We start from the raw sequence: 12410 nt of genomic DNA on the forward strand, positions 1-12410 counted from the left end.
TTGTACTGCCTTCATACTCTAAGGATTCACTCGATCGCTCTGTCGATACCTGACGTATGCATCCTTCTTTATCTTAACCAAAATCTCAATTTCTCTAGTCATCCAGCATTCCCTACACCTACCAGCCTTTCCTTTCACCCTAACAGGAACATACTGTGTCTGGACTCTTGTTATCTCATATTTGAAGGCTTCCCATTTTCCAGCAGTCCTTTAACCTGCTAACAACTGCCCCCAATCAGCTTTTGAAAGATCTTGTCTAATACCTGAGTCTTCATCCAATTTAGAACTTCAACTTTTAGATCGGCTATATTATTTTCAATCACGATTCTAACGTTAATAGAATTATGGTTGCTGACACTTAGGTTTTGTGCCCTCGCCAGTCTGTACATCCACATTTAGAATTAGAAAATTTCCTTGTACAGACTTAACAAATTCCTCTATTTGGCGGATAATTAAATGGGCAGGAGTTATACCTGGGGTCAACTCTTCCTTCATTCCCATCAACCCAACCCCATTCCCACCCCAATAGTCCAACGGCACTTTCCACTGCAACCACCGAATGTGTGACACCAGCCCATTTATCTGCACCCTCCTCACTCTCCAAAGGCCCAAACGTACCTTCCAGGTGAAGCGGCACTTTACCTGCACTACCCACAACCCAGTCTACTGCATTTGCTGCTCACCTTGTGGTCTCATCTACAATGGGGAAAACGAAGCCTAAACTGGGTGACTGCTGCACAGAACATCTACGTTCTGCCTGCAAAAAGGACCCTGAGATTCCAGTTGCCTGCTAATTCCACACCCCACCCTGTTCCCTGGCCGACATCTCTGTCTCAGGTTTTCTGTAGTGTCGCAGCGAAGCTCAGCACCAGCAGAACGAAGAGCACCGAATATTACACTTGGAGACAATCCATCCCTCCGGTCCCAATATCGAATTCAGTAATTCTAGGGCCTGAACTCCATAGTGTCCTCGTCCCTTCCATACAAACCAAGCCTTGTTATCACATAGTCTGTCATTACACACTACTTATTCCTAGCCACGAACAGTCTCCATTCACCCTCCCACGTGGATCGTTATCAACTCCCTTTCCTGTTCAACAGTTCTTCCCTCGCTTTAGGGTCTGTCCTAATTTATGATTTACTGCATCCGCCTTCCTCCCACAATATCTCCTGCATATAAACTAACGTTTTTCCAATCACCATCAATTCTATGGAAGGGTCATCGGCAAATACTGTTTATTTTTTGTTTCTGATCTACAGCATCCACAGTTCTTTCAGCTTTTTATTGACGTCGAGTTGGAAATTGTTTCGAGAAACAGAATGGGAGGGAGGAGAGAGAGAACAGACATGAACTGTTGATCTCCGTTGTTACTCATAACATAAAATCATTGTAGTGCGATCAATTCCCTTAAGCATGAATAGAGTTCCTGAGCTGTCTGTGAGTTTGTGGCACAATGGTAGCGCATCTAACTCCAGACCAGAAAATTGCGTGTTCAAATCGCATCAAGCTGATTGAAGCTGAAAATTTGTTGCTGGTTAAAGCACAGCAGGTGAGGCAGCATCCAAGGAACAGGAAATTTGACGTTTCTGGGCGGCACGGTGGCACAGTGGTTAGCACTACTGCCTCACAGCGCCAGAGACCTGGGTTCAATTCCCACCTCAGGTGACTGACTGTGTGGAGTTTGCACGTTCTCCCCGTGTCTGCGTGGGTTTCCTCCGGGTGCTCCGGTTTCCTCCCACAGTCCAAAGATGTGCGAGTCAGGTGAATTGGCCATGCTAAATTGCCCGTAGTGTTAGGTAAGGGGTAAATGTAGGGGTATGGGTGGGTTGCGCTTCGGCGGGTCGGTGTGGACTTGTTGGGCCGAAGGGCCTGTTTCCACACTGTAAGTAATCTAATTCGGGCCAGAGCCCTTCAGGAATGAGGAGAGTGTGCCAGGCAGGCTAAGATAAAAGGTAGGGAGGAGGGACTTGGGGGACGGGCGATGGAGATGTGATAGGAGGTCAAGGTGAGGGTGATAGGCCGGAGTGGAGTGGGGGCGGAGAGGTCAGCAAGAAGATTGCAGGTTAGGAGGGCGGTGCTGAGTTCGAGGGAATTGACTGAGACAAGGTGGGGGGAGGGGAAATGAGGAAACTGGAGAAATCTGAGTTCATCCCTTGTGGTTGGAGGGTTCCCAGGCAGAAGATGAGGCGCTCTTCCTCCAACCATCGTGTTGTTATGTTCTGGCGATGGAGGAGTCCAAGGACCTGCATGTCTTCGGTGGAGTGGGAGGGAGAGTTAAAGTGTTGAGCCACGGGGTGGTTGGGTTGGTTGTTCCGGGCGTCCCAGAGGTGTTCCCTGAAGCATTCCGCAAGTAGGCGGAATATAGAGGAGGCCACATCGGGTGCAGGGGACGCAATAGATGATGTGTGTGGAGGTGCAGGTGAATTTGTGGAGGATATGGAAGGATCCCTTGGGGCCTTGGAGAGAAGTAAGGGAGGAGGTGTGGGCGCAAGTTTTGCATTTCCTGCTGGACGTTGGGTTGGTGGGGGGTGTGGACCTGACGAAGGAGTCGCAAAGGGAGTGGTCTTTGTGGAACGCTGATAGGGGAGGGGAGGGAAATATATCCCTGGTGGTGGGGTCCGTTTGGAGGTGGCGGAAATGACGGCGGATGATACACTATATACGGAGGTTGGTGGGGTGGTAGGTGAGAACCAGTGGGGTTCTGTCTTGGTGGCGGTTAGAGGGGCGGGGCTCAAGGGCGGAGGAGCGGGAAGTGGAGGAGATGCGGTGGAGGGCATCGTCGATCACGTCTGGGGGGAATTTGCGGTCCTTGAAGAAGGAGGCCATCTGGGCTGTACGGTATTGGAACTTGTCCTCCTGGGAGCAGATGCGGTGGAGACGAAGGAATTGGGAATATGGGATGGCGTTTTAACAGGGGGCAGGGTGGGAGGAGGTGTAGTCCAGGTAGCTGTGGGAGTCAGTCGGTTTATAGTAGATATCTGTGTTGAGTCGGTCGCCCGAGATAGAAATGGAAAGGTCTAGGAAGGGGAGGGAGGAGTCTGAGACAGTCCAGGTGAATTTGAGGTCGGGATGGAAGGTGTTGGTAAAGTTGATGAACTGTTCAACCTCCTCGTGGGAGCACGAGGCAGCGCCGATACAGTCATCGATGTAGCGGAGGAAAAGGTGGGGTGTGGTGCCAGTGTAGTTGCGGAAGATGGGTGACTGTCTGTGAGGAGTTTGCACATTCTCCCAGTGTCTGCGTGGGCTTTCTCTGGGTGGTCCTGTCCAAAGATATGCAGGTCTGAGGTTTGATGAAGGCCTTCCTGCACTGAGAGCAACTGAACAACCTCTCCCCCATGTGGACCCACCAGTGGGCCAGCAGGTCAGAAGAAAGAGCAAAGCCCTTCCTGCACTCGGGGCAGAAGAACGGCCTCTCCTCGGTGTGGACTCACTGGTGTCTCAGCAGGTGGGAAGAACTGCTGAAAGCCATCTCACACTCAGGGCATGAGAACAGCCGTCCCGGGTGTGGACCAACTGGTGTGTCCGCATGGCAGAGGAATCACTAAAGGCCTTCCCGCACTCAGGGCAGCAGAAGGGCCTTTCCTTTCTGTGGACACATTGGTGCTTCAGAACCCTTTCTAATTTCACAATATCCTTCTGAGAGGAGGGAATCCAGAATTGCACACAATATTCCAAAAGTATTCCACAATATTCCAGTGTCCTGTCCAGCCACAACGTAACTTCCCAACTCCAATACTCAAGTCAGAAGATTGCAGAAGTTTTTAAAACTCACAAAATCAAACATGAAAAAAATGCAAGGACAAACCGAATTTTTGAAGTCAACTTGGAAGCATCATTGAGAAATCGGCGGACTGGGTTTATTAGGTACCTGTTCTCCTTAAATACACTATATACATCTTTCTCATCGGCTCTTCGTTGTTCACAAAACCAAGCTGAGTATCCTTGATCACATTATTCCTATCCAGATGTTAATAAATCCTATCCCTTACAATTCTCTCTGAGACTTTGTCCATAACAGAAGTGAGACTCACCGGCCTATTGTTACTAGGGTTATCCCTACTCCCGTTCTTGAACAAGGGAACCACATTTGCTATCCTCCAGTCTTCTGGCACTATTCCTGTAGACAACGAAGTCATAAAAATCAAGGCCTATGGCTCTGCAATCTCCTCCCTTGCTTCCCAGAGAATCCTAGGATATATGCCATCAGGCCCAGGGGACTTAACTATTTTCACCCATTCCAGAATTTCCAATACCTCTTCCCTGCATACCTCATAGCCATCCACTTTAATTAGTTGTGACTCAATATTCACATCCGCAACAATGTCCTGTTCCTGAGTGAATACTGATGAAAAGTATTCATTCAGTGTCTCCCCAATCTCTTCGGCCTCCTTGCGCAACTTCCCACTACTATCCTTGACTGGACTTATTCCTACCCGAGTCATTCTTTTATTCCTGACATACCTATAGAAAGCCTTTGGGTTTTCCCTAAACCTACCAACCAAGGACTTTTCATGTCCCCTCCTTGTTGCTCTTAGCTCTCTCTTTAGATCCTCCCTGGCTACCTTATAACTCTCAATCGCCCCAATTGAACCTTTCACGCCTCATCTTTACATAGGCCGCCCTCTTCGCTTTAACAAGGGATTCCAATTCATTATTAAACCACGGGTCCCTCACACGACCCTTTCCTCCCCGCCTGACAGGTACAAACTTATCAAGGACACTCAATAGTTGATCCTTGAACAAGCTCCACATATCGATTGTGCCCTTCCCTTGAAGCCTACTTTTCCAAGCCACGCATCCTAAGTCATGCCTCACCGCATCATAATTTCCCTGCCCCCCGCTATAACTCTTGCCCTACAGTGCACACGTAACCTTCTTCATCACCAGAGTAAAAGTCACCGAATTGTGGTCACTGTCCCCAAATTGCTCACCTACCTCCAATTCTAACACCTGGCCTGATTCGTTACCCAGAACCAAATCCAGTACGGCCTCACCTCTTGTTGGCCTGTCAACATATTGTGTCAGGAAACCCTCCTGCACACATTAGACAAACACCGACCCATCTAAAGTACTCAAGCTATAGCTTTCCTAGTCAATATCTGGAAAGTTACAGTCCACCATAAAAACCACCCTATTACTTTCGCTCTTCTCCTGAATCACCCTCACAATCCTTTCTTCTACGTCTCTAGGACTATTAGGCCTGCAGAAAACTCCTAACAGGGTGACCTCACTTTTCCTATTTCTAACCTCAGCCCAAACTACCTCAGATGGCGAGTTTTCATCCATCGTCTTTCCACCGCTTAATACTATCCTTGACAAGCAGTGCCACACCTCCCCCTCTTTTACCCCCACCTCTGACACTACTAAAACATTTAAACACTGGAACCTGCAACAGCCAGTCCTGTCCCTGTTCTACCCATGTCTCCGTAATAGCCACAACATCGAAATCCCAGGTCCCAACCCACGCTGCAAGTTCACCTATCTTATTTCGTATACTTCTCGCATTGAAGTATATACACTTCAAGTCACGTTCCTGTTTAGAGGCACCCTCCTTCGAGATTGATGCCATGTTCCTAACCTCCCTACACTCAAGGTCCTGCACCCTAAAGCTACAGTCTGGGTTCCCATGCCCCTGCAGAATTAGTTTAACCACCCCCCACAAAGAGCACTAGCAAACGTCCCACCAAGGATACTGGTGCCCCTCAGGTTAAGGTGTAGACTACCCTGTTTATAGAGGTCCCACCTTCCCCAGAAAGAACCACAGTTATCCAGATACCGGAATCCCTCCCTCCTGCACCATCCCTGTAGCCACACATTTATCTGTTCTCTCTCACTATTCCTCAACTCTCGATCAAGTGGCACGGGTAACAAACCAGAGACAACAACTCTGTTTGTTCTAACTCTGCGCTTCCAACCTAACTCCCTGAAAGTATGCATAACATCCTCATCCCTCTTCCTACCTATGTCGTTGGTGCCAATGTGGACCACGACTTCGGGCTGCTCTCCGACCCCCTTAAGGATCCGGAAAACACGATCAGAGACATCACGTACCCTTGCACCTGGAGGCAACATACCAATCGTGAGTCTCTCTCGCCCCCACAAAACCACATATCTGTGCCCCAAACTATCGAGTCCCCAATAACTATTGCTCTGCTCTTTTCCAACCTTCCCTTCTGAGCATTGGGAACAGGCTTCGTGCCAGAGGCCTGAACCCCACTGCTTACCCCTGGTAAGTCGTCCCCCCTACAAGTATGCAAAATGATACACTTGTTCTTCAGGGGAACGACTGCAAGGGGTCGCTGCACGGGCTGCTATCTCCAAGTACCCCTCACTATCACCCAGCTGTCTGCAATCTTTGGAGTTGCTACTTCCCTAAAGCTCCGATCCATGACCCCCTCTGTCTCCTGAATGATTCTAATTTCATCCAACTCCAGCTCCCGTTCCCGAAGACGGTCTTGGAGGAGCTGGAGATGGGTGCACTTATGGCAAGTGTAATCAGCAGTGACGACCATGCCATCCCTCAACTCAAACATGTTACAAGAGGAACATTGCACTGTCTTCACTGCCATCCCTCTAAAAGTAACCTTTAAAGAAAACTAGGTCTGAAGAATAGAACAAGCAAAATGCAGCACTTACCTGCTTACCATAACGGATCTTATTATAAGGTTAGAGGAGGAGGGCGGATGGGAGGGACTACCCCTGTAGTGCCTCGGGTTACTCTCCTGCGCGTATAGGAAGAAAAACCTACCCAGGTTAGCTTGCGCTACACCAGCTTCCGGGTCCACTCCGCGCTTTTTTCCAATAAAGGCGCGCAGGAGAGTCCCGGAGATGTGACATGACTCTCCAGTCTCCCCAATGTTATAGAGCTCGCATCGGGAGCCATGGACACAAAAAAATTACATCGATGGATGTACCGGTGAAAGTCTTCTTCCTGCCGCAGCCCGGGTTTGATTCCCGTGCAGCGAGGCAATTTTCAGCAAAGCTACAAGGACAGACCCATGTCTCCCTGGTGGTCTAGTGGTTAGGATTTGGCGCTTTCACCGCCGCGGCCCGGGTTCCATTCCCGGTCAGGGAAGCAGATTTCAGCTGGCCTACGGGCTGTTCATTCTTCTGAAATGCGCTGTACGGTTGTTTATTGATTTTCGTCGTTCCTGGGTGCTGCAGGTCACATCTCCGCGACTCTCCTGCGCGCCTTTATAGGGAAAAAAGCGCGGAGCGGACCCAGAAGCTGGTGTAGCGCAAGCTTACCCGGGTAGGTTTTTTTTCCCTGCAGAGGCGCGCAGGAGAGGAACCCCAGGCAGTACATGGGTAGTGCCTCCCACCCGCCCTCCTCCTCTAACCTGATAATAAGACCCGTTGTGGTAAGCAGGTAAGTGCTGCGTTTTGCTGGTTCTATTCTTTAGAACTAGCATTTTTTAAAAGTTACTTTTCGTGGGATGGCCGTGAATGCAGTGCAATGTTCCTCTTGCGACATGTTTGAGGTGAGGGATGCCATGGTCGTCCCTGCTGATTACACTTGCAGGAAGAGCTCCTCCAAGACTGTGTTCGGGAACTGGAGCCTGGAGTTGGATGAACTTCGAATCATTCGGGGGCGGAGGGGGTCATAGATCAGAACTTTAGGGAACCAGTAATTCCAAAGATTGCACACAGATGGGTGACAGTGAGGGGAACTTGGAGAAAGCAGCCAGTGCAGCGACCCCCTGCGGTCGTTCCACTCATGAACAAGTATACCATTTTGGATAATTGTGGTCGCGGGGGGTGACTTACCAGGGGTAAGCAATGGGGTTCAGGCCTCTGGCACGGAGCCTGTTCCTGTTGCTCAGAAGGGAAGTTTGGAGAAGAGCAGACCAATAGTTATTGGGGACTCGATAGTTTGGTGCACAGATAGGCGGTTTTGTGGGGGCGAGAGAGACTCACGATTGGTATGTTGCCTCCCAGGTGCAAGGGTAAGTGGCGTCTCTGATCGTGTTTTCCGGGTCCTTAAGGGGGTGGGGGAGCAGCCCGAAGTCGTGGTCCACGTTGGCCCCAAAGACATAGGTAGGAAGAAGGATGAGGATGTTAGGCAGGCTTTCAGGGAGCTAGGTTGGAAGCTCAGAGTTAGAACAAACAGAGTTGTTGTCTCTGGTTTGTTACCCGTGCCACGTGATAGCGAGTCGAGGAATAGTGAGAGAGAACAGTTAAATGCTTGGCTACAGGGATGGTGCAGGAGGGAGGGATTCCGGTATCTGGATAACTGGGGTTCTTTCTGGAGAAGGTGGGAACTATATAAACAGGATAGTCTACACCTGAACCTGAGGGGCACCAGTATCCTTGGGGGGACGTTTGCTAGTGCTCTTTGGGGGAGTTTAAACTAACTCTGCAGGGGTATGGGTACCTAGACTGTAGCTTTAGGGTGCAGGACCTTGAATGTAGGGAGGTTAGGAACATGGCATCAATCTCGAAGGAGGGTGCCTCTAAACAGGAATGTGACTTGAAGTGTATATACTTCAATGCGAGAAGTATACAAAATAAGGTAGGTGAACTTGCAGCGTGGGTTGGTACCTGGGAGTTCGATGTTGTGGCTATTACGGAGACATGGGTAGAACAGGGACAGGACTGGCTGTTGCAGGTTCCATGGTTTAAATGTTTTAGTAGGGTCAGACGTGGGGGTAAAAGAGGGGGAGGTGTGGCATTGCTTGTCAAGGATAGTATTACAGCGGTAAAAGGACGATGGATGAAGACTCGCCATTTGAGGTAGTTTGGGCTGAGGTTAGAAATAGTAAAGGTGAGGTCACCCTGTTAGGAGTTTTCTACAGGCCTACTATAAGTCCGAGAGACATAGAAGAAAGGATTGCGAGGATGATTCAGGAGAAGAGTGATAGTAATAGGGTGGTTGTTATGGGAGACTTTAACTTTCCAGATATTGACTGGGAAAGCTATAGCTCGAGTACGTTAGCTAGGTCGGTGTTTGTCTAATGTGTGCAGGAGGGTTTCCTGACACAATATGTTGACAGGCCAACAAGAGGTGAGGCCGTACTGGATTTGGTTCTGGGTAACGAATCAGGCCAGGTATTAGAATTGGACGTAGGTGGGCACTTTGGGGACAGTGACCACAATTCGGTGATTTTTACTCTGGTGATGGAGAGGGATACGTGTGCACTGTAGGGCAAGAGTTATAGCTGGGGGCAGGAAAATTATGATGCAGTGAGGCATGACTTGGAAAAGTAGGCTTCAAGGGAAGGGCACAATCGATATGTGGAGCTTGTTCAAGGATCAACTATTGAGTGTCCTTGATAAGTATGTACCTGTCAGGCAGGGAGTAAAGGGTCGTGTAAGGGAGCTGTAGTTTAATAATGAATTGGAATCCCTTGTTAAAGTGAAGAGGGTGGCCTTTGTAAAGATGAGGTGTGAAGGTTCAATTGGGGTGATTGAGGTTTATAAGGTAGCCAGGGAGGATCTAAAGAGAGAGTTAAGAGCAGCAAGGAGGGGACATGAAAAGTCCTTGGTTGGTAGGATTTGGGAAAACCCAAAGGCTTTCTATAGGTATGTTAGGAATAAAAGAATGACTAGGGTAGGAATAGGTCCAGTCATGCATAGATGTGGGTAGTTGCGCGTGGAGGCTGAAGAGATTGGGGAGACACTGAACGAATACTTTTCATCAGTATTCACTGAGGAACAGGACATTGTTGCGGATGTGAATATTGAGTCACAATTAATTAGAATGGATAGCTTTGAAGTATGTAGGGAAGAGGTATTGGAAATTCTGGAAAGGGTGAAAATAGATAGGTCCCCTGGGCCTGATGGCATTTATCCTAGGATTCTCTGGAAAGCAAGGGAGGAGATTGCAGAGCCATTGGCCTTGATTTTTAGATTAGACTTACAGTGTGGAAACAGGCCCTTCGGCCCAACAAGTCCACACCGACCCGCCGAAGCGCAACCCACCCATACCCCTACATTTACCCCTTACCTAACACTACGGGCAATTTAGCTTGGCCAATTCACCTGACCCGCACATCTTTGGACTGTGGGAGGAAACCGGAGCACCCGGAGGAAACCCACGCAGACACGGGGAGAATGTGCAAACTCCACACAGTCAGTCGCCTGAGTCGGGAATTGAACCCGGGTCTACAGGCGCTGTGAGGCAGCAGTGCTAACCACTGTGCCACCGTGCCGCCCACCGTGTCCTTGTTGTCTACAGGAATAGTGCCAGAAGACTGGAGGATAGCAAATGTGGTTCCCTTGTCCAACCCTGGTCTTTCAATTGATATCCTTCAGAAAAATTAACAAAGTAAGTGTGCTGTTAAATGAACATAGCATAGGCACCAAATTCCTGTAACTGCCAGATGCCTTCTGATCACACGTTATCCAGGACACCAAAACTGAAAACTGTCATGCAGTCAGCCAGCCTTAAGAATCACCTAAGTGAAGCTTTCCTCCATACACAATGGCATAGAACAAAATGCTGTCAAAGATGCTGCAAATGGAGCTGAATCAAGGACATGAAAATGAAATATCAAGGCCGCTTGAGAGAAGAAAGCTATTTAAGTTGCTGAATGACTTCCTTCTATTCTATTAAATGAAAAAGATGACAAGAAATATAGAATGTTATTAGAAGGTGAAACATATTAGCCATTAAACTTTTACAACGGTGAATAATATTAGATATACTCAAAGTGAAGCAACACATATGTACTGTTTATAACAATGTGCTAATCCCTTAAATGCTGCTCAGTTCCATGATAAACTACCCTTTTAATTGTGTACGTGAGGAAAGAAGCTATCCGTTTCTAGGGTGCAAATTGTATTCAAATGAATGTGTCAAATTAAGGAAAAAAGTGAAAATACATTTAAGAGGGACAGAGAGCATTGAGCACCTTTGCAGAGTCTTGTACCTCCCTGGATTCACTGCAGTTGCAATAAGTGAACAGTTTCCCCCCATCTCTCCCTCCCAAGATGAAGAATGGAAAAGGGGAGACATTGCTATGCTCCTCGGTGTTGTCTAGAGGAGGGAGTTTTACACTGAAATTGAATGAAGATAGAGCTTCATTCCGGACTGCAACTTCCTTCCATTGTCCAACATGTGAGTACGGCACTTTCTGAGGAGGGGAGGCTTGTCAGGATAGATGCCAATAAAATGCTTCCTTGTCAGAGAATCTAGAACTCGATGACACAGATTATAAATAAGGGCTTTCCCATATCAGGCAGAGTGAGGAATTTATTCCCTCTTCTTTATTGCAATGCTCCCACACAGAGAGTAATAGCGACAGGCTCTTTGAATGTATTTAAGGCTGAACTGAACTGAATTTTGAGTGACAGGGAATGAAACGTTATTGAGTACAGGTAGCAAATGAAGTTAACTCTACAGCAGGACATGCATGATCTTCTTAATTGGAAAGTAAGCCTGATGAATGGCAGTGGCAAGAGATTTAACACGTTCCATGTGTGAGTGGTCCTTCAAACAGTTGTCGAAGCTGGACAGAGACATGGATTCCCACATCATAGAGAAACCGTGGAAATGTGAGGACTGTGGGAAGGAATTCAAAATTCCATATTTGCTTGAACGTCATTGCCATGGTCACACCGGGGAACAGCCATTTGCCTATTCCATGTGCAGCAAGGGCTTCATTCATTTATCCACCCTGGTGATCCACTGGTAGAGTTTCACGAGGAAAAGACCTTTCATCTGCTTCGTGTGTGGGAAGGAGTTCATTTATTTATCACCCTGGTGACCCACCAGCCGGCTCACACTGGAGAGAGGCCGTTCGCCTGCTCTAAGTGCATGAACGGATTCACCCAGTCATCCGCCTTGCTGATCCACCAATAGGTCCATACCAGGGAAGAGACCATCCTGCTGCTGTGTCTGCATGAAGGTATTCATTAATTTGTCTGCCCTGCTTATGCATCTTCGAGTTTACACCAGGGAGAGACGGTTCTCCTGGTCCGTGTGCAGGAAGGGGTTCATTCATTTATCCACCCTGGTGACCCACCAGCAGGTTCACACCGGGGCGAGGTCCTTCACTCGGTCCAAGTGTGGGAAGGGATCCACTAACTCCTCTGACCTGCAGACAAACCGGCACATTCACACCAGGGAGAGGCTGTTCACTTGCTTCGTCTGTGGGAAAGGGTTTAGCCATTCATCCATCCTGCTGGCGCACAGGCGCATCCACACTGAGGATAGACCGTTCTCCTGGTCTGTGTATGGTAAGGGATTCACAGATTATTCCAGTTGCAGGGACACCAGCGGGTTCACACTGGGTAAAGGCCTTTCACCTGCTCCACGTGCAGAAAGGGATTTAGTCAGTCATCCCATCTGCTCAGACACCAATCCAGTCACACCAAGCAGAGCACGTTTGCATTCTTTGTGGGTGTGACTTGTATTAGTATCAAGAGGAAGGGGAGTATTGCTAAGGCTGGACTGACTGCAGGGAGA

General features: G+C 48.5%; 1 protein-coding gene and 1 non-coding gene across 2 annotated transcripts in view; both read left to right on the top strand.

The window, feature by feature from the left end:
• LOC132808379 (oocyte zinc finger protein XlCOF6.1-like) overlaps positions 1-11804 on the top strand; it is a 54477-nt gene extending 42673 nt beyond the window's left edge. The window contains exon 4 of the mRNA XM_060822123.1: positions 11595-11804. Within this exon, the coding sequence (XP_060678106.1) occupies positions 11595-11804 (210 nt within the window). The remainder of the gene's footprint in view (positions 1-11594) is intronic.
• Positions 7005-7076, top strand: trnae-uuc (transfer RNA glutamic acid (anticodon UUC)). The gene has a single exon. It is a non-coding gene; the product is annotated as a tRNA-Glu (tRNA).
• Positions 11805-12410: the final 606 nt, after the last annotated feature.

Source organism: Hemiscyllium ocellatum, assembly GCF_020745735.1.
Source record: "Hemiscyllium ocellatum isolate sHemOce1 chromosome 27 unlocalized genomic scaffold, sHemOce1.pat.X.cur. SUPER_27_unloc_5, whole genome shotgun sequence".
NCBI lineage: Eukaryota > Metazoa > Chordata > Chondrichthyes > Orectolobiformes > Hemiscylliidae > Hemiscyllium > Hemiscyllium ocellatum.